The 21235-nt window shown below is 45.2% G+C and overlaps 1 protein-coding gene across 3 annotated transcripts in view; it reads left to right on the top strand.

The window, feature by feature from the left end:
- The window catches only part of ninl (ninein-like), a 105694-nt gene that overhangs the window by 17670 nt on the left and 66789 nt on the right, over positions 1–21235 (top strand). For 2 of the 3 annotated variants that reach the window (XM_072265672.1, XM_072265670.1), the window contains exons 3-5: positions 1255–1351; positions 4878–5074; positions 11848–11914. In XM_072265672.1, coding sequence (XP_072121773.1) covers positions 1255–1351; positions 4878–5074; positions 11848–11914 — 361 coding nt within the window. The remainder of the gene's footprint in view (positions 1–1254; positions 1352–4877; positions 5075–11847; positions 11915–21235) is intronic. The other variant, XM_072265671.1, reaches the window with a different exon arrangement.

Raw genomic sequence — 21235 nt, 5'->3', positions numbered from 1 at the left:
CTAAATGACCTACCCCTTATTCTTAAACCATGCCCTCTGGTACTGGACTCTCCCAGCATCTGGAACATATTTCCCCTCTATCTTGTCCAATCCCTTAATAATCTTATATGTCTCAATCAGATCCCTCCTCAATCTCCTTAATTCCAGTGTGTACAAGCCCAGTCTTTCTAACCTCTCTGTGTAAGACAGTCCGGACATCCCAGGAAAAAACCTAGTGTACCTACGCTTCACCACCTCCACAGCCGGGATATACTTCCTTAATCCTGGAGACCAAAACTGCACACAATACTCCAGTAATTCTCATAAGGAGAAATTATGTGTATTTTCTTTTGAGGACAGTTTATCTCTGGAAGCACATAAAGGTGGGGGGTGGTGGTGAGGACAGTGCGAGTAATATCCTTGTGTAAACTTGCTTCAGGTGCTTAGAGTTGATGCTCTATCCTTTGTGGTAGAAGACTTGACGGTCTGCCCACTGGAGAGGAATGAAAAGTATCTTGTACCCCAAATGAGGATATTGACCCGTTGCATCTACACAAGTTCTTTTAAAGAGCTATCATTAGCCCCTGTTTCCCATTTTATTCAGTGATATTGATACAACGATTCAGCGATACAAAATGTCGTGTGGCCCACAGGACCAGTATCGCACAAAATGGTGAGCCGCATAACGAAACCCCAGGGCAGGTGGATTCTGAGGAGAATATTTACAAGGATGTTGCTGGGACTTGAGAACCAGATGCAGGGAAAGGTTGAATATGTTAGCACTTTTTTCTGGAGTGTAGGGGGGAAGATTTGATAGAAGTATACAATATTATGAGGGGCATAGGTAGGGTAAATGCAAACAGACTTTTTCCACTGAGGTTGGATGAGACTAGATCTCGGGGTCATACTAGATTAAGGGTGAAATATTTAAGGGGAACCTAAAGAGGGGACTTCTTCACTCAGAGGGTGGCAAGAGTGTGGAACGAGCTGCCAGAGGGGGTGGTGGATGCAGGTTCAAGTTCAGCATTTAAGAGTAATTTTGAAAAGTACATGGATGGGAGGGGTATGGAAGGCTATAGTTGATAGTTCTAGGCAGGGCAACAGTTTGACGTTGACTAGATGAGCCTGATCCAGTGCTGTAGTGCCCTTTGACTCTATGAGAGCCTTAGAGAGAGGTGGAGAGCTGGGAATTCCAGACCTTGTGGCCTAAAAATCCAAATCCTGTTACTCTTGCTCTTTCTTCCACAAAGTAACTGATGCTTTTGAAACTTTCAGGTGAATTTTGAGGAGTTTAAAGAAGGTTTTGTTGCCGTGTTGTCTGCTGGTATTGACCACAGTACCTCAGAAGATGAGAGCAGTTGCGTAGAACCAGGTGAGTACTCCTCACAGTACTGAATGAATGTACCAGCTTTTTTCCTTCATTCATACTGAAGGTAACAGTGGGTCACATTCTTCAGGCGTGGAAATGCTCTTTGCTATTGTTAGGGCAAGAATAAAATGACTGAGAATATGACTCAACAGATCCAAGTATCTTAGGGGGATTTGAAATTATTATCCTGTTTTCAGACTTTACTTCCCTCTGTTTGCCTGGAGCACTGTGTTCGGGAAGTGTGCTATCCAAACATTATCTTTGGAACTGAACACTTGTGAGTTCTGTAGTGGACAATAGAACGGCCTCCAGTCCTCATCCATTACATTAGAGTCACTGGAGATAATCACATGACAAATCAGTACGCAGACCCATATCTCACCCATAAGTCTAGAATGCTGGAAACACCTACCTGGTTGGGCAGCCTCTGAGGAGAGAGAAGTGGAATCAATATTTCAGGCTGGTAATGCTGCCTGACTTATCAAGTGTTTCCAGCATTCTTCCCTATTTGCCATTTCAGACTTACAGCATCTGAAATTTTTGTTCCTTCTCCATGTTTTCTTGACTGGATATTAAAGTCATGCCCTGTCAGCAGTTTCCGGTGGAGGTAACAAGATCTGTTCAGGGCAGTACTTATCCTTGTAAGCATTGCTGAAACTCTGTTATCTGTTCATTACCATGCTGAGTTTGTACGGTCAGTGGCCACTTTATACGTACCTTCTCGACCTCATAAAGTGGCCACCAAGTGTATGTTCATTGTCTTCTGCTGCCGTATCCTGTCCACTTCACGGTTTGGTGTGTTGTGCGTTCAGAGTTTGCACATCGCTGTTGCAATGTGTGGTTATTTGAGTTATTGTTGCCTTCCTGTCAGCTTGATGCAGTCCTGCCATTCTCCTTGAACCTCCCTTATTAACAACCCATTTTCACCCACAGAACTGCAGCTCACTGGATTTTTTTTTTTGTTTTTCACACCATTCTCTGGAGACTGTTGTGTATGAAGGTCCCAGGAGATCAGCAGCTCCTGAAATACTCAAACCACCTCATCTGGCACCAATAGTCATTCCACAGTCAAAGTCGCTTAGATCACATTTCTACCCCAGTCTGGTGTTCGGTCTGAACAACAACTGAATCTCTTGACCATGTGTGCAAACTTAAAGCACACGGTATTGGGGGTAAGGTATTGGTGTGGGTGGAGAATTGGTTAGCAGACAGGAAGCAAAGAGTGGGAATAAACGGGACCTTTTCAGAATGGTAGGCAGTGACCAGTGAGGTACCGCAAGGCTCAGTGCTGGGACCCCAGTTGTTTACAATATATATTAATGACTTAGATGAGGGAATTAAATGCAGCATCTCCAAGTTTGCGGATGACACGAAGCTGGGTGGCAGTGTTAGCTGTGAGGAGGATGCTAAGAGGATGCAGGATAGGTTAGGTGAGTGGGCAAATTCATGGCAGATGAAATTTAATGTGGATAAATGTGAGGTTATCCACTTTGGTGGCAAAAACAGGAAAACAGATTATTATTTGAATGGTGGCCAATTAGGAAAAGGGGAGGTGCAACGAGACCTGGGTGTCATACACCAGTCATTGAAAGTGGGCATGCAGGTACAGCAGGCGGTGAAAAAGGCGAATGGTATGCTGGCATTTATAGCAAGAGGATTCGAGTACAGGAGCAGGGAGTACTACTGCAGTTGTACAAGACCTTGGTGAGACCACACCTGGAGTATTGTGTGCAGTTTTGGTCCCCTAATCTGAGGAAAGGCATCCTTGCCATAGAGGGAGTACAAAGAAGGTTCACCAGATTGATTCCTGGGATGGCAGGACTTTCATATGATGAAAGACTGGATCGACTAGGCTTATACTGGTTGGAATTTAGAAGATTGAGGGGCGATCTTATGGAAACATATCAAATCCTAAAGGGATTGGACAGGCTAGATGCAGGAAAATTGTTCCCGATGTTGGGGAAGTGCAGAACGAGGGGTCACAGTTTGAGGATAAAGGGGAAGCCTTTTAGGACCGAGATTAGGAAAAACTTCACACAGAGAGTGGTGAATCTGTGGAGTTCTCTGTTGAGGCCAGTTCATTGGCTATATTTAAGAGGGAGTTAGATATGGCCCTTGTGGCTAAAGGGATCAGGGGGTATGGAGGGAAGGCTGGTACAGGGTTCTGAGTTGGATGATCAGCCATGATCATACTGAATGGCGGTGCAGGCTCGAAGGGCCGAATGGCCTACTCCTGCACCTGTTTTCTATATTTCTATGTCTGCATGCTTGTATGCATTGAGTTACTGCCACATGATTGGCTGATTAGATATTTGCATTAATGAGCAGGTGTAACTAATGAAGTGGCCACTGTGTGTTATTAATGTGCAGCAGAAATCAGAAGCACTTGGACAGCTGGCCTATATCTCTGGTTGCCACACTATAAGAAGGATGTTATTACACTGGAGAGAGCACAGAGGAGATCCACTGGGACGTTAGCTGGATTGCAGGACTTCAGTTATGGGCGGAGATTGGGATAGGTTGGGTTTGTGAGCGAAAGAGACTGAATGGTTACCTGATGGAGGTGTACACGATCGTCAGAGGGAATAGATGCGGTGGGTAGATAGCTACATTCTGCCTCACAACCTGATTTTGGGTGGAACCTGCATAGAATTCAGACGTTTTCGTGGTTCAGCAGGCTGGTTCAGTTTCCTCCCCGTCTCAAAGATGTGTGGTTTTGTCGGTGTGAATTACCCGTAGGGCGTGAGTGGGTGGAGGAATCTGGGCAGAGCTGATGGGAAAGTGAGGGAGAATGAAGTGAGGGAAACAGAAGAAGAGGAATGAACTGATAGTTTTGCTCTATGTGGGGCCACGCATGAGGGGAACAAATAGACTCCAGTATAATAACCAAGTGGAGTTAAGAGTATTCAGAGATTCGCTTTAATCTTTAAACTTTAGCTTTACCTGTCACATGTACATTGAAACATTCAACGAAATGCATCGTTTTGCATAGGCAACCAGCACAGTCTAAGAATTGGGATGGAGGCTGCCTGCAAGTGTTCTGGTGCCAAAGTAGCATGCCCGCAACTTACTAACACCAACGATCCAATTTGGGAGGAAACTAGAGTGGCTGGGGGAAACCCACGCAGCCACAGGGAAAAGAAAGCCTATAAACTCCTTAGAGGCAGCAGTGGGAATCGAACCCTGATCGGTGATTGCCAGTGCTGTAAAGCAAGTGTGCTAACCGCTATGCCAGCCGCAGTCCTGAAGGAATATGTTGGCCAGTGTGGACTAAGTTGTCAACTCAGTTCATTTTGCAGTTTTAATATAAAATAGATATGTTCTGGTATGTTTCCTACCTCAAGTCCCTTTGGTTTATTGCAGTCTAGTTTGGTTACGTGACTAAAAATGTAACATAACTCCATTTTGAGTTTGAACGTCTCCAGTTCCCTCCATGCTCAAATATGTAAGTGCGTTCGATGATGATTTATCTCCAGGGTGATTGGGAAAGGGTCTGTAGCCACTGAATCTGGATATTCACATTTTTCAGCAGTTGTGGAGGAGGTTGAGCCAAAGTATGTCAGGGGATCAAAACGATATGGACGTCGGTCCTTGCCTGAACTCCTCGATTCTGAGATCGAAACTACAGGTGACTTGGAGGAGCCGCTTCACTTTAAGGCTGAACCCTTCGTGCAAACCACCAAAAGGAGTCAGTTGAGACGCTCAGCATCTCTTGAAAGTGTCGAGGTTTGTCTGTTCTGTTTTTTTTTCATCTTCGTTCCTGCCGTTGTCGGTCAGGAGTTTCTACATTCTCGCCATGATCGGGTGGGCTTCCTCTGGGTACTCTGGTTTAAGACCATAAGAATGAGGCCATTTGGCCCATTGAATGTCGATTATCCCATATTCCAAGTATGTACGGGTTAGTTGTTTAATTGATCACATGGGTGTAATTGGGCAGTGCAGGTTCGTTGGGAGGGAAAGCCTATTACTCTGCTGTATCTCTAAATAAAAAAAGTACTCTGGAGACACTCAGCAAGTGAGGGAGGAGGGGAGGGAGAGGGAAAGAAAGAAAATTCATGTTGACCCTTTATCAGGACTGACAATTCATTGACCTTAACTGTTGACTCTCTCTGTAGATGCTGGCTGACTTGTTTGCTGTTTCCTGCGTTTCCTGATTTTACAGCTAGTCATCCTAGCTATACCTATGTACCTAAGACTTTTGCACAGTACTGAATATCCAATTTCCATGTCCATGAAAATAGACAAAACCACAGATGCCAGAAATAAAATTAGAAACTGCTGCCTGACTTCCTGAAGGTTTGAAACATTTTTTGTTTTTATTACGTTGCACTTTTTTATTTGCATTGTCGTTGTCATCTTTAGCCCTGCCGACTCAGCTTCATTCTTGGACCAGCGACATCTTGAATTTACAAAACTTGTATTCAAAGGGACTGTTTTCACCCCTCTGTTTATCTGTAATTTTCTTTGTCCAGACAATGTCCTTAAAACTCTGCACTGCTTTGAGTCTGACGTCTGGTGCACGTTCCAGCTTGGTGACTGTGCCTCGAGTTGTCTAGCCCTGTCCTGTGTTGTTCATCTTGATCAAAGCACACAAAAATTCTAGAGCTGGGTTTCTCCACCTGGGGCCCAGGGACCCTCAGTTAATGGTAGGGGTCCATGGCATGAGAAAAGTTGGGAGCCCTGTTCTAGAGGACCTCAACAAGTCAGGAGCCATGGAGGGAATAAACAGTCAACCCGTTTGAAGGGTTTCTGCTCGAAACATCGGCTGTTTATTCCCTTTCATAGATGCACCTGTTCTACTGAATTCCTCCAGCATTTTGTGTGTGTTGCTCAGAATTTCCGGTATCTGCAGAATCTCTTGTGTTTATGTTCTTCTCTTTTTCCTTTTGAAGCTGGAAATTAAAGTCTGCTTCCAACTTTGACCGAGCAGTTGCTCAGCATCCTCAGTATTTTCTGTGGAGTTAATTTTCCAGTTTTGTTTAGTTGTGCTGTGTATTAATCTCTGTTTAATTTCCGTCTGTGACCAACCCCAGCAGAGAAGATGCAGTTACAATGCTGTAAGTTCTCTTCCAGTCATCAGATAGCAGCCTGGTTCAACATCTGATTTGAAAGGTGCCATTAATGGCAACACCTTTCCCCCTCAATATTGTACAGGCATCTTAATATGCATTTGTTCTTGGACCTACAGTACTGTGCAAAAGTCTTAGACACCCTAGATTTTTTTTTATATGCATTCAAATGGTATTGCCTCCACAGGGCCCTGATCTCAACATCATCGAGGCTGTTTGAGATTACCTCGAGAGACAGAAGCAAGTGAGACAGCCAGAGTCTGCAGAAGAACTGTGGCAAGTTCTCCAAGATGCTTGGAGCAACCTACCAGCCAATTTTCTTATAAATGGCCTGACAGTGTACCCCAGAGAACTGATGCAGTTCTAAACACAAAGGGTGGCCACACCAAATTTTGATTTGATTCGGTTTCTTTTTACTGTTTCCTGCTATTTATTGTAATTTTGATGATAGTTAGAAACTTTTCATTTCATTACTTTTGAAAGCATCTTTGTTTTACAGAATTTTTTTTTACATGTGCTGTGCCTTTGGAGGTGAGAGGGTTGCCAGGATGTGATGCCCGTAGGCCCATTGTGAATTAACTCTGGAAATCCGTTTGGAATACTGTCCATCACCCACACTCCTTTCACTCACGTGAAGCTTGACCATAAACGTCCCTGAACTAATCCTTTGCAGTCCATTTGCATCTTCCCCTGCTCGACATAGGGCCACACAGAAGCAGAGAGGGCAACCTGTAAGGGTGGCTGTTAGTGTAATGTTTTACAGTGCCAATTCAATTTCTGCCTCTATCTGTAAGGACTGTGCAAATCGCCTGTTTGTATGTTCTTCCTGTGAACACGTGGGTTTCCTCTGTGTGATCTGGCTTCCCCAGCCAATTCCAAAGATGGGCGGGTCAGTGTTGGCATTGGTAAGTTGTGGGCGTGCTATATTGGTGGGTCAGTGTTAGCATTGGTAAGTTGTGGGCGTGCTGTATTGGCGGGTCGGTGTTAGCGTTGGTAAGTTGTGGGCGTGCTATATTGGGTCAGTGTTAGCATTGGTAAGTTGTGGGCATGCTATATTGTGTTACTGTTGGCATTGGAAAGTTGTGGGTGTGCTATATTGCGTTAGTGTTGGCGTTGGTAAGTTGTGGGCGTGCTATATTGTGTTAGTGTTGGCGTTGGTAAGTTGTGGGCATGCTATATTGTGTTAGTGTTAGCATTGGTAAGTTGTGGGCGTGCTATATTGTGTTACTGTTGGCGTTGGAAAGTTGTGGGCGTGCTATATTGCGTTAGTGTTGGCGTTGGTAAGTTGTGGGCGTGCTATATTGTGTTAGTGTTGGCGTTGGTAAGTTGTGGGCGTGCTATATTGTGTTAGTGTTGGCGTTGGTAAGTTGTGGGCGTGCTATATTGCGTTAGTGTTGGCGTTGGTAAGTTGTGGGCGTGATATATCGGCACTGGAAGCATAGCAACAGTTGCAGGTTGGACCCAGCACATCCAAATCCACATCCACCACTTTCACTGGCAGCTCATTTCGCACTTGCACCGCCCTCTGAGTGAAGTTCCCCCTCAGTCCCCCTTAAATATTTCACCTTTCACCCTTAGCCTATGACCTCTAGATTTAGTCTCACCCAATCTCGGTGGAAAAAGCCTGCTTGGACTTGTCCTGTCTATACCCCTCATAATTTTGTATCAAATCCCCCCTCATTCTCCAATGCTCTAGGAATAACATTCTAACCTTTTCAGCCTTTCTCTATAATTCAAGCCCTCAAGTCCTGGCAACATCCGTGTAAATTTTCCCTTTATTCTTCCAATGTTATTGATGTTTTTCCCGTAGATAGGTGCTCAGAACTGGACATGATACTCCAATTTTGACCTCGCCAACGTCTTGTACAGCTTCAAATCACATCAAGTTTAATTATCCTTCAAACTATAGATGGATACAGCTCAGCGAGACAGCGTTCCTCTGGGGCCACGGTGCAAGGCATTCAAAATAACAAGCAAGCATTCAAAATAGCGAGTAACATAATTCAAAAAAAGTGAGCAAAGAAGCATATTCATTCAAAAAAAACATAGTATGTAATATATATCCAAGACCCTGAGCGACAGTGTCTGGCAACAGATGATACAGACACACACGATCCAGCCTGTCATTCCTCTGCTCGAACACAGAAGGCAGCACCGATCGGAGAGACCAGCCCCCAGCCGAGCGTGGATGCCACGCTGTAATGCTTCTACATCTTCTCAGCTGGTCTGCAGCAGCCGGCAAACCCAAGGCTTGAGGCCTGGTCTTCGCTACACACCGAGACTACACGGCTCCCACATTGTCTGTGCCTCCACCAGACAAGGGTAACAGGCCCACGGCAACTTGCGTTATTACTGTCCAACAGAGTCTTCCGATCGCAAGTGAACTATCCTAGACAATCTCCCACTGTTATACTGCACCAACCCCGATGTTCCGAGTAGCAGGCAGCTGGAACAGCCCCTCCGAACCCATACCAGCTCCTCTGACGTCCGGACCGGCCCCTTTCCGGTTAACCTGGCTGGCTCCTTCTCCAACATTCTGGCCCTCGCCCCCCCCCCGACACCCCGGCCACCTCCACCGATTAATGAGCAGCTCACTGATGGAGTAGGCTTTGGTACTCAAAGCTCTTGGAGTAGAATTGTCTTTGGATCGTAAAAAAAGTAAATTTTACAAAGAAAAAAGCACATTTGGTTGGTCCCCGAGAGGCCACTGCGTTTGCATGTGCCAACATCTTACTGGAAGTCACAAAACTTCAACGTAACATCCCATCTCCTGTGCTCAATAGTCTGATTTATTAAAAGCCAATGTGCCAAAAGCTCTCCTTACAACCTTATCTAGCTGTGATGCTAATTTCAAGGAATTATGGATCTGTATTCCTAGATCCCCGTGTTCTACAGCACTCCTCAGTGCCCTACCATTGACAGAGGCTGGCACCATGGTGGCCAAAGGTGTGGGGGTGAGACAAAGAGCCTTAGTTGATGGAGTGCAGAGGTTACCAGTGTTTAACTCCATTCACAACTCCTCAGCAAATGGAGAAGGCCAAGCCTGCATGCAGGAAGACCATGGCGAGAGACAGCTGCTGCACAAATCTTCAGGAAGAATCTCAACCATCTCCCCTTGTCTTCCAACAGCTCGGTGGGGCTGGGATAGATTTTGGAATGTAAAAATCTCTGAGTCAAACCAGTTTTACAGGGCGATCAGGACTTGTCCAGAAGATGCCACCTCAGCACAGCAGGAGTGCTTTGAAAGCTCAGACTGGAGCACACTCAGGGAAGCGGTTGCCTGCGATCACTACAGCAACACTGATGAACATGTGAGATCGGTGACTGGCTGCATGGGAAAGTGCATTGAGGACATTACCGTGATTAAACACTACACTGTCAGGGCAAACCAGAAACCATGGCTGGCTGCAGAGGTTCATGCAGTGATCAGGGATCGGGACGCTGCCTTCAGATTGGGGGACAGGACGACTCTGAGGTCAGCAGGAGCTGCACTCTCCCGTGCCATCAGGAAGGCAAAGTGTGAGTGTGCACAGAAAATCCACAGAACCTTTGTGACCCCAGGGACACACGGCGCATGTGGCAAGGTATACAAACCATAACAGATTACAAGTCTGCCCTGCACGTCAGCGACAGCGATGCCGCCCTTCCTGATTGGCAGAATGCCTCCTTTGCATAATATAACACAATGAATGATGCGACATTGAGAGAAGGCCCCTCTCTTGAGGAGCGGGCACCCTGTGCGGTCACAGCTGAGGTGAGGATGATCCTAGTCAGGGTAAACCCACACAGAGCTGCGGTGCTGGACAACATAGCTGGCCAGGTGCTGAGGGATGGTGCCGCCCAGCTAACAGAGGTCTTAATAGACTTCTTTAATATCTCTTTGAAACAGTCCACTGTCCTTGTAGGCTTCAAAGGCAGCAATCATCATTCTGGTGTACAGGAGATTGGTGGTGACTGGTCTAAATGATTACTGCCCAGTGGCACTGCCTTCAACAATCACAAAGTGCTTTCAGCAGCCGGTAATGGATCATATAAAATCCCACCTTCCAGCTACGCTGGATCCTTTCCAGTTCACCTCTCGCACAGACCGATCCCACTGAGGATGCCGTAGCCTCGGCCCTCACTCTGTCCTGTGCTACCTAGAAAGTGATGCCTCATACACCAGGATGTTGTTGATCAACTTCATCTCGGGGGTTTAATGCAACCATTCCTCAGGCTGGTGGGTAAACTGTCCTTGCAGGGACTAAACACCCTCTCCATAACTGGTCTTGGACTTCTTGATGGAGAGACCCCAGTCAGTCGGAGTTGGCAGCAACATCTCAAGGTCGGTCGCACTGAGCACTGATGACCCCAGGGCTGAGTGCTCAGTCCACTGCTGTTCACGCTGCTGACTCACGACCACACTGCCAGATCCAGCTCCGGCCTCATCATCAAGTTCACTGATGACACTACAGCGTTGGCCTCATCAGCAACAATGATGAGTCAGCACACAGAGAGGAGGTAGAGAGGCTTGTCAAATGGTGCGAGAACAACAACCTGAGTCTCAGCATGGACGAGACAAAAGAGATGAGTGTGGACTTCAGGAAGGTGCAGGTTGACCACTCTCCATTGCACATTAATGATGTGCACATAACTGACGAACTAACCTGGACCCACAGCACCTCCTCAATAGTCAAAAAGACACAGTAGCACCTACACTTCCTGATGAGATTGAGGTGGGCAAGGCATCCAACCCCCATTCAGCCAGCTTTCTACTGGAGCACCATCGAGGGTGTCCTGTCTGGCTGCATCATTGTTTGGTATGGAAGCTGCAAGGATCGGACTGTGAGACCCTACAGAGGACAGTAAAAACTGCTAAGGATCACTGGGGTCTGCCTCCCTCCCTATTTGTGACATTTACTGGGAGTGTTGCAGATGAAGCATTGCTGAGGATTGCTACCTCCCATCCCGCAATCTCTTTGACCCATTTTGTCCCCATTTCCTTGAGGTACAGAAGCATTAGGGCTAGGACTGCCAGACTGGTAACAGCTTCTTCCTTCTGGATGTTAGACTAATGAATACCTCGCTACCACTAAGGTCTCGTCACCAGGACAGTGAGCTGTTTACTGTTTACCTATGCTGCACTTTAAATTATATTTTATTAGTCTCTTTGTGGTAATATTTTGTGTTATGTGCTGTGTGTGAAATCTGTTGTGGGTGCACTGTAGTCTGGAAGCGTGTTGTTTGGTTGTATATATGTACAGTCAGATGAAAGTACATTTGAACTTGAATGGGGATAGTTAGGGGGTTCCATTGTGGTTGCCTGGAGTTGGTAGATGTGGGTCACAACACCTTAGCCCTGAGTTGGATCATGTGCTGAGTACCCTCCTTCTGTGAGGCTCCCCACGGTTTAGCTAGTTCTGAAGTTATTGTGGTCATCTTCTGTTACAGAGTCTCAAGTCGGATGAAGAGCTTGAAAGCCATCAAGAGCCTCAGCACGAGACCTTCGAAGCACTGGGTAATTAAAAAAAGAATTAAAGTGCAACTTTTAACTGTAGTCTTTCTAATCCAACAATTGTATAAAACATTCGCTGGAACACGTGTGGCTCATTGTGTACTGTTCTGGTCACCGCGTCACACGACTAACACAGAGAGGTCGCAGGAAAGATTCACAAAGATGCTGATAGAACTCAAGGGCTCGATCTCCAAGGAGAGACTAGATGGGCCGGGACTACTTTCTCCAGAGTGGAGGAGACCGGACGTGGCGTAGCGGTTACCGTGGCGCTGTTACAGCTCGTGGCATCGGAGTTCAGAGTTCAATTCCGGCGCCGTCTGTAAGGAGCTTGTACATTTTCCCTGTGACCCTGTGCGTTTCCTCTGAGTGATCCATTTTCCTTCCACATCCCAGAAACGCACTGGTTAGTATGTTGGTTGATCATTGTCAGTTGCCCTGTGATTGGGCATTTGAGCTGGAAAGGGCCCGTTCAGTTCTGTGTCTCTAAATGGTAAATATGACACTGGAGGGAGATTTACAGAATTATGAGGGGCAGAGATGAAGTAGATAGTTAGTCTTTTTCCCAGAGTAGGGGAGTCTAAAACTGAAGGGCATAGGTTGATGGTGAGAGTGGGAAGGTTTCAGGGGGATCTCGGAGGTGGGCTTTCCACATGGTGGGTGGTGACGCTATGGAACGAGCTGTTAGACGACGTGGTAGGGGTAGGTACAATTGCAACACTTAAAAGACATTGGGATAAGTAGATGGATAGGGAAGTTTTAGAGGGATCTGGGCCAAATGCAGGCTAATAGGACTGGTTTAGATTGGCATGAAAACCGGTTTGAAGGGCTGTTTTCATGCCACGTGGCTCTGATAACTGCAGCTTGCATCTTTCACAAGCAAGTTGCTGGAGGGTCTCAGCAGGTCAGGCAGCATTTGTGGAGGGAACTGGGCCGCCAGCATTTTGGGTGGAGACCATTCATCGATCAGGCCAAGTTCCAGCACCCATAACCCCTTGTGTCTTGCACGTTTGCAATGGCTTCAGCTCAGCAGGACGCCCCAAAGCTCTGCCTAGCCGCAGCCTGCCCCCCGGCCCTTCAAGTGTCCTACAGTACACACAGACGTTACAGAGGCAGAGTGGCAGATGGTGGTTGTGATGAAGAAGAGCTTGGGCAGAGCGAGGAGTGCCTTGGAGTGGAACAGGGAGAGGTTTAGCAGGCGAATTCTCCAATTTGAGGCTGAGTCAGAGGAAGGGACGTGCCCAGTGTGGAATGGAGAGAGTGGGCAGGCATTGGAGACAACAGTGCTCTGATTCAGATTCAGATTTACTTATCACACGTACGTGGAAACATAGAGTGAGATGCGATATTTTTGTTAACAAACAACACAACCAAGGGATGTGTCTCCACACCACACATTCCAGTGCCACCATGCTCTGCAGAACAAAACAACAGAAAAACAAGCCCCTTTCCTCCCTTGCCCCTCCCTCTCATTCACCAAACACGTGGAGAGGCCTCCAGCTCCACAACAGGCTTCTGGTCTACTGGCTTTTGGCGTCGGGCTGCGACTTCCAGGCTTCTGATTGATGTCTGGCCTCCAATCTTCGGTATGAACTCCTGGACGAGCCGATGATGGGACACCAAACTCCAGGCTCCAACTCTGTGCATGACGATTGATCCCTCCTCGTGCCTCCAACTCACATAGACCCAACCAGACTTGGAACAGCTGATATCCCGAAACCCCATTCTGACCCCTAACTCCCCTCACTGTCCCTAAACCTAACTTGACCCTTAACTTCGCCATCACTCACCCTAAACCGAGCCTGACCCCCAACCCTAATTTGATCCCTAACTCCCCCATCACTGACCCTAAGCTGAGCCTGAACCCTAACTCCCCATATTTTCAGCACAGCATTGTCGGCCGAAGGGCCTGTATTGTGCTGTAGGTTTTCTGTTTTCTATGCGTCCCTAAACCTCATTCTGACCCCCCTCCCCATCACTGACCCTAAACCAAGCCTGACCCTGAACTACCTGCTGACATAAAAAACCCATAAATTACATAATAAACTGCAAAAAGTGGGAATGGTGAGATAAAATTCATGGGTTTATGAATCATTCAGCAATCTGATGGCAGAGCAGAAAAAGCTGTTTCTGAATCATCGAGTGTGGTTCTCCAGGCTCCTGTGCCTCCTCTCCAATGGTAGTAATGAGAAGAGAGATTGTCCTGGGCGGTAAGGGTCCTTAGTGGTGGTGGCTGTCATTCTGAAACATGCTCTCCCTATGAGCATGGTGACTTCCCTCGAGTTATGTGTTTCTTGTCAAAGGTCACAAAGATGTTCCTCTTGACGTAGAGGTCTGCTTGGAGAATCAGCCTGGAGCTGATGGGGATGTGCAGAAGACTGGTTTATGGCTAAGTCAGGGGCCCCCTGCTTAATGATACTGGTCCATGGCACAAAAAAGGCTGGGAACCCCTGGCTTAAGTAAATGGGGCAATCCAGCTTTTAAAGTCTGAATGTACCCACTCTGTGTGGTAAGGAAACACGAGAAATGCCCTCAAGCCAATAATGTTAGTTTGCTGTAAAGTTTTTTTCCTTTGGCGTTTTATGAGTAACACTAGGTGCTGCCATTGATTAGCAATCCTAATTATGTAACTTAGAGACTATGTACATAACCCACCTCATTACAAGTTGCTATTCCAACTGCTTTTCCATTTTCCCACCTGCTTCTCCGGTACACTTTGGTGGCAAAACAGATTTCAGGTCCCCTCTTTCCTTTGCTTACTAGAACAATGTTTGGGAGTGTCCCAGGGAGACCTGGCTTTTCCCACTTCCCTGCTGAAAGGACAGCCTATGTAAGTATTCTGGGACAGTTTGTGGAGTTTTCATCGAAACCTGATAGCTGAATGTGATTGGTGCCAGTTAAGCTTTTAGCAGACATCTGTATTCTCATTCTGGGTCGGGGCAGTGTGGCATGTCTTCTGGCTGCCCAGTGATGTGGCACAAAGTTGTTTTCGATGGACAGTCCACTGAAGAAGTAACATGGGTTTATTATCTGAGCTTATGTAGCTTTCTGGAGGATTTAAGGTGCTATCTATATCTTCTTAAACATAGTGGTTGCTCTTGTAGTAGTGATGTGATCTCTCGAGTTGAGTGGTATGTTCTGTTGAGGGGTGGATTCCCTCAGTGGAGGAGGCCCCTGTGTGACTTTGTTTAACGTGAGGAGACTGATGCATTCGCAGCCAGCACAAGGCCCTTGACATTTTGGGGTCAGGTCCAGTGACATGAAATGCAAGACTGGGGACCCATTAGCAGCCTTTGTCTACCTTCACTGCTGTTGTGTTGTGTCATTATCTTCCACCAGTTGCGGTCTTAGTTGGATCGCTGTTTGTCTGGAGACTCCCCCCTGTCCGCCATGCATCACCCTAGCAGGAGCTGAGATCCAGATGGAGAGAGAAGCTCTCTCTACCAAAATCTCTCTCCCTCAGACACCCTTTCCACACAGTCTTTCCCACATTCTTTCCCTCCAGTTCCTAAAAAAGCTCAGCATTCCAGACAGTTTAAACCTGTGAGTTCCATTCTTTGTAGCACAAAGTCTTCGTTCTTCCCAGCTGACGTACACGTGACTGGAAGTGTTCCCAATATGCAGCACTGCTCTGAATTTCTCCAACTCTGAAGCACAGAGTTGGAGAAATTGAGTGTCCTGTTTGAGGTGTTGCAGACAGTTCCATGATGCATCTCAACCAGACCCCGTCCTCTTTCATATCACGTCACACATCACCTCATTGTGTATTGTGCATCACATTGTTTTGTTCAGTGTCTCCTATCGTCATATCATGTGTCATATCGAATATCGTGTCTCAGCTTGCTTCTCATGTGTTGTCATGTCATGTATTGCCTGGTTTCACGTCACGTATCTTATCGTGTGTCATGTTATACTGTATATCACATCTTGTCTTGTACATTGTGTCATGTATATCTGGTATCATATATCGTGTCATACCATACCTTGCGTTTCATGTCTCACTGTAGATCATGTGTTATCTCGTATTGTCTTGTGTCATGTATTGCGTGTCATTGTATATCGCGACTCATCTCATGTTATGCATCATGTCATACTGCATATCATATAGTGTTATATCATGTGTCATTATACATTGTATATTGTGTCATTGGATCTCATCGTTTGAATGTCAGATTGTATGTCATTGGATATTGTTTCACATCAATGTCATGCGTTATCTCATTGTGTATAATCTCATATCGTATCTCATTTCATATCATGGTATATTTTAGATATCACAGCATACAGCGCACATTGCTTATTGCATTGTATTTTGGTGCCCTGTGATGAACACAATCTGGGAGGGTGAAGTATAAACTTAAAAAAACAGTGCTGTTCTTCCCCCCCCCCCCCCCCCATCATACATTAAATCAGAAAGATCCCTTCCTCAAAGCTAGTGGAAATCTTAAACTGTCATGACCCCAGATTCTGTGTAAATTGGGTCAACTGGAGCTTTCACAACTGGCGGGTCATGTAATTAGGTGTATAAGCATGAAGAGGTTTGGAGTATTGTTTGTACGGTGGATGTGATAGATAGAATGGCCATTGTTTGATTGAAGCTGAATGAGTTCAAAGAAATTGCCTTCAATTTCCCAGTACAGAATGGCATTAAAACAAAAGAAAGTGAAATGCAGTGATTTGAAATCAGAATATTGGGACCACTGCATATACAGTATGAATGAAACTTGGCATCAAAGTGTTAAGTATATCTTCAGTAGTTAAAAATACTTTACTAGTATTAAAATTACCTAGATTTTGCATGACTACAAAACATAGTCAAATTTTGTGGAATGATTTTACTTATCCCTAAGGAACATTGAATTGTGCAGATTAGACTTTGCATGTAAGGCAGATGAATAATAGTTCCCATTGCAAATAGCATTGAAATTCAGCCTGCTTTTGAACCAGGCACCTGGATGTGTTATATCTGAATTAAACTATACAAATCTTCTCCCAGCCAAAGTAACTGGGTGCAGCCAAGGCACAAACTCCCTTATGCCAATGCACTAAATTCTGCTAACCTCGTTATCACTAAGCTCACTGACATTGTTTACTAATCTACTGGCTACATAGGATCTACAAGCATCTACATCATCACACAAAGTGCTGGAGGAACTCGGTAGGTCAGTTAGCATATATGGGAATGAATAAGCGGTTGGTGTTCTGGGGTAAAAACCCTTTAGGATATAGCATCCATACCAGGACCAGCAAACCCAAATACAGTTACTTTTCCCAAGCAGCAAGGCTGATCAATGCCTCCACCCACTCACCCACCCCTCCACACCCACCTGGCTTCACCTATCAGCTAGATTGTACTCTTTCCTTTCCCCCATCTTTGGCTTCCTCCCCCTTCGTTTCCAGTCCTGATGAAAGCTCTGTCTGAAACGTCGAGTGTTTATTCATTTCCTAAGGTGCTGTCTGATTTGCTGAGCTTCATCTGCTGATTCTCCAGTACTTTTGCAATCAGGAAGGTGGGGTTTGTTTTGGTGCCTCCCACAACCATTTCCGCAGTTCAATGATGTGTCAACTGGAAGAATAAATCCAGTGGGATGTTGTTAACTAATTCTTCCACCAGCAAGTTTCACAGCTGGTGGGGGGAATGAATGCTTGGATTGGACTGCTGGTGGTGGGTGATCAGAGTACTGCAGTGGATGAGGAGAGGGGTGGAGCCGGAGCATCAGGAAAGCTTCTCTTCACCTTGGTCTTGGCCAGGACCCCATTCCGATTTTGCTCCTCCCCCATCTCTACTAACTTCAGAATAACGCTGACTCTACCGCAATTGATTTCCTCCCTTTTCAAAGTGTTTAAATACCTTCTGTATATAATAAGATGGTCACTGAATGTATGTTTATGGTTGTCTTCTGCTGTAGCCCATACAATTCAACGTTTGACATGTGTATTCAGCAATGCTTTTCTGCATATCACTGTTGTAACACATGGTTATTTAAGTTTCTGTCACCCTCCTGTCAGCTGAATCAATCTGGTCATTTTCCTCTGACCTTTCTCGTTAACGAGGCATTTTCACCCATTGAACTGCTGCTCACTGGAAGTTTTTTGTTTATCACACCATTCTTGGTAAACTCTAGAGGCTGTTGTGTGTGAAATTCCCAAGAGATCAGCAGTTTCTGAGATACTCAAACCACCCTGTCTGGTACCAATGATCATTCCATGGTCAAAGTCACTTGGGTCACATTTCTTCCCCATTCTGATGTTTGGCTTGAACCTCTTGACCATGCCTGTATGCTTTTATACGTTGAATTGCTGCGACATGATTGGTTGATTAGATGAAGCATTAATGAGCAGGTGCACAGGTGTGCCCAGTAAAGTGGCTACTGAGTGTTTATTTGACTGACATGCCCCCTTGAGTTCCATTATACCCACAATCTCTAGTACAATTCTTGAGACAGAAGGATGCAGGGCAATAAGCATTGCGTGTTTCAGAATCTTTTCTATCCCAAAGGACAGTGTGGCAGTTAGTACAATGCCAGCTGCGTGATTGGTTTCATTTCCCATTTCTGTAAGGAGTTTGTACGTTCCCTCCGTGGTTACGGGGAGTTTTCTCCAGGTTTTCGAGATCTCCCCCACATTCCAAAGATGTACTGGTTAGGGTTAGTGCGTTGTGGGCATGCTGTGTTGGCATGGGTAGAGTGCCACAGCACATTCCCAATGCAAGCAGTGCATATCACTTCCATGTGCTTGTGACAAAGTTAATCTTTAATCATATTGCATTGTATGAGGCAGTTCAACTTGATAATGGAAAGATAATGATGTTTATAAAAGTGAAAGGAACTTGACAGTTAACCTTTGACTTCCACATGCAGTGTATTGTGATATTTTCCTTTGAAGGTAGAAATACTTAAAGTGAAGATGTATTAGGTTTATGCAGATTACATTCTGCATTAATAAATTGGATTATTACAGCAATGTGGAATATGTAGCAGTGAACAGAGAAAACCACAAGCAAAAGTTAAGCTAAATCTTTCTATTACCAGTTCGGCTTTGTCTGTTTCCAGCAGACATTAATGGGGGTTTCAAGGACTCGATGAAGGTGTAGGGGAGAGTTTCTGGTTCGATACCAGTGATGAGAGTTTTGAGTGGACAGTTGGATGACAAAACTGGAGAAACTGGATTTATTTGCCTTGGGTCAGTGAGAGTTGGAACATAAAATGGTATAGCAAAAGAACAGGTCTTTAGGCCACGATGGTGTGCCAAACTAAAACTAGCAAATAAATTGAAATAAACGAATCCCTTCTGCCTATACAATGTTCATGTCCCTCCATTCTCTGCATATTCATGTTCAAAGTAAATTTATTTTCAAAGTACATGTGTCACCATATCCAACCCTGAAATTCATTTTCCTGTGGGCATACTCAATAAATCTATAGAATAATGACCATAACAGATTAAATGAATGACTGCATCAACTTGGACATTCAACCAGCATGCAGATGAAGACAAACTGCAAGTACAAAAATATGTGAGCAATAAATATTGAGAATGAGATGAAGAGTCCTTGAAAATTGGTCTGTTGGTTGTGGGAACATTTCAGCGAGGGGGCGAGTGAAGTTATCCCTTTGGTTCAAGAGCCTGATGGTTGAGGGGTAATGACTGTTCCTGGTGTCAGTCCTGAGGCTCCTGTACCTTCCTCCAGATGGCAGCAGTAAGAAGAGAGCATGGCCTGTGTGTTGGGGGTACCTGATGACAGATGCTACTTTCCTGTGACAATGTTTCATGTAGGTGTGTTCATTGGTGGGGAGGGCTTTACCTGTGATGGACTGGGTCATATCCACTATTCTTTGTAGGAGTTTCTGTTCAAGGGCATCAGAATCAGACTTAATATCACTGGGATATGTTGTGAAATTTGGCATTTGTGTTTTCATACCAGGCTGTGCTACAGCCAGTCAATGTACTCTCTCCATGACCCATCTATAGAAGTTTGTCAAAGTTTTAGATGTCATGCCGAATCTGTGGAAACTCCTAAGGAAGTAGAGGCGCTGCTGTGCTTTTGAGGTGATCGTGCTTGTGTGCTGGGCCCAGGACAGATCCTCTGAACTGATAACACCGAGGAATTTAAAGATATCTAAGTGTATCCAAGAGTCTTAAATTCCTCTTTTGTATTTACCTGCACTACCATCCCAGGCAGTGCTTCCCAGACATCCACTACAGTCCTGAAGAAGGGTCTCAGCCTGAAACTTTGACTGTTTGCTCTTTTCCATAGATGCTGGCTGACCTGCTGAGTTCCTCCTGCATTTTGTGTGTGTTGCTTTGGATTTTCAGCATCTACCGACTTTCTTGAATTTATGATCCACTACTTGCTTTGTTTTTAAAGTAAACATTTACCCGCACATCTCCTTTGAAACTTACCCCCTCTCCTTAAACGCATAACCTCTAGTAAGGGACACTTTAACAGTGGGGAGGAAAGTACTGGCTGCTTTCTCTATTTATGCCATTCATAATGATTTAAACGTCTGTCAGCTCGTCCCTCAGCCATTGCTGCTCTAGGAAAAGCAACCCTCGTTTGCCCAACGTCTCCATCTAGCAAGTGCTCTCTAATCCAGGCAGCATCCTAGTAAACCTCTTCAGTACCCCTCTGCAAAGCCTGCAATGGGACAATCAGGATTGAAGAAACTTCTGTGATGTGTGTTTGAGGAGGGCTTTTCACTGGCAGGGACCTTCACTAGAGGACACAGTTTTAAGAGGGAAGAAAGCGAGCCCTAATCCAGGATGTGCTGTTTGAAAAGGTGCAGGAAGAAGATTCAGTAGAAACCTCCAAAAGAGAGTTGAATCTGAACAAATTAATAGTTTGGAGTTCAAAGTAAATTTATGATCAAAGTACATATATGTCATCATATACTACCCTGAGATTAATTTTCTTGCAGGCATTCACAGTAGAACAAAAAAATACAATAGAATCAATGAAAAAGAACACTCAAACAAAAATTAACAACCAATGTGCAAAAGAAGTCAAACTGAAAATACAATAATAATTATAAATAAATAGTAAATAAATAATACCGAGAACATGAGTTGCAGTCTTCTTGAAAGTGAGTCCATAGGTTGTGGAATCAGATTGGTGTTGAAGTGAGTGAAGTTATCCATGCTGGATCACACTGGTTGAAGGGTAAAACGATGGAAAAGGGATGATTTGGTGGATCACAAACAAGAGAAGATCTGCAGATGCTGGAAATCCAAGCCTGCTGAGTTCCTGTGTGTTGTTGTCATTTGGTGGACTCTACTTAAAGAGCAAAATTGGGATAACTTGGATGGTGGTTCTTCCAGGGCCACGGA

This window comes from Mobula birostris, chromosome 8 (assembly GCF_030028105.1).
Source record: "Mobula birostris isolate sMobBir1 chromosome 8, sMobBir1.hap1, whole genome shotgun sequence".
NCBI lineage: Eukaryota > Metazoa > Chordata > Chondrichthyes > Myliobatiformes > Myliobatidae > Mobula > Mobula birostris.
Note: the sequence above shows the minus strand (reverse complement) of the source record. Positions and strands in the feature narration are given on the sequence as shown.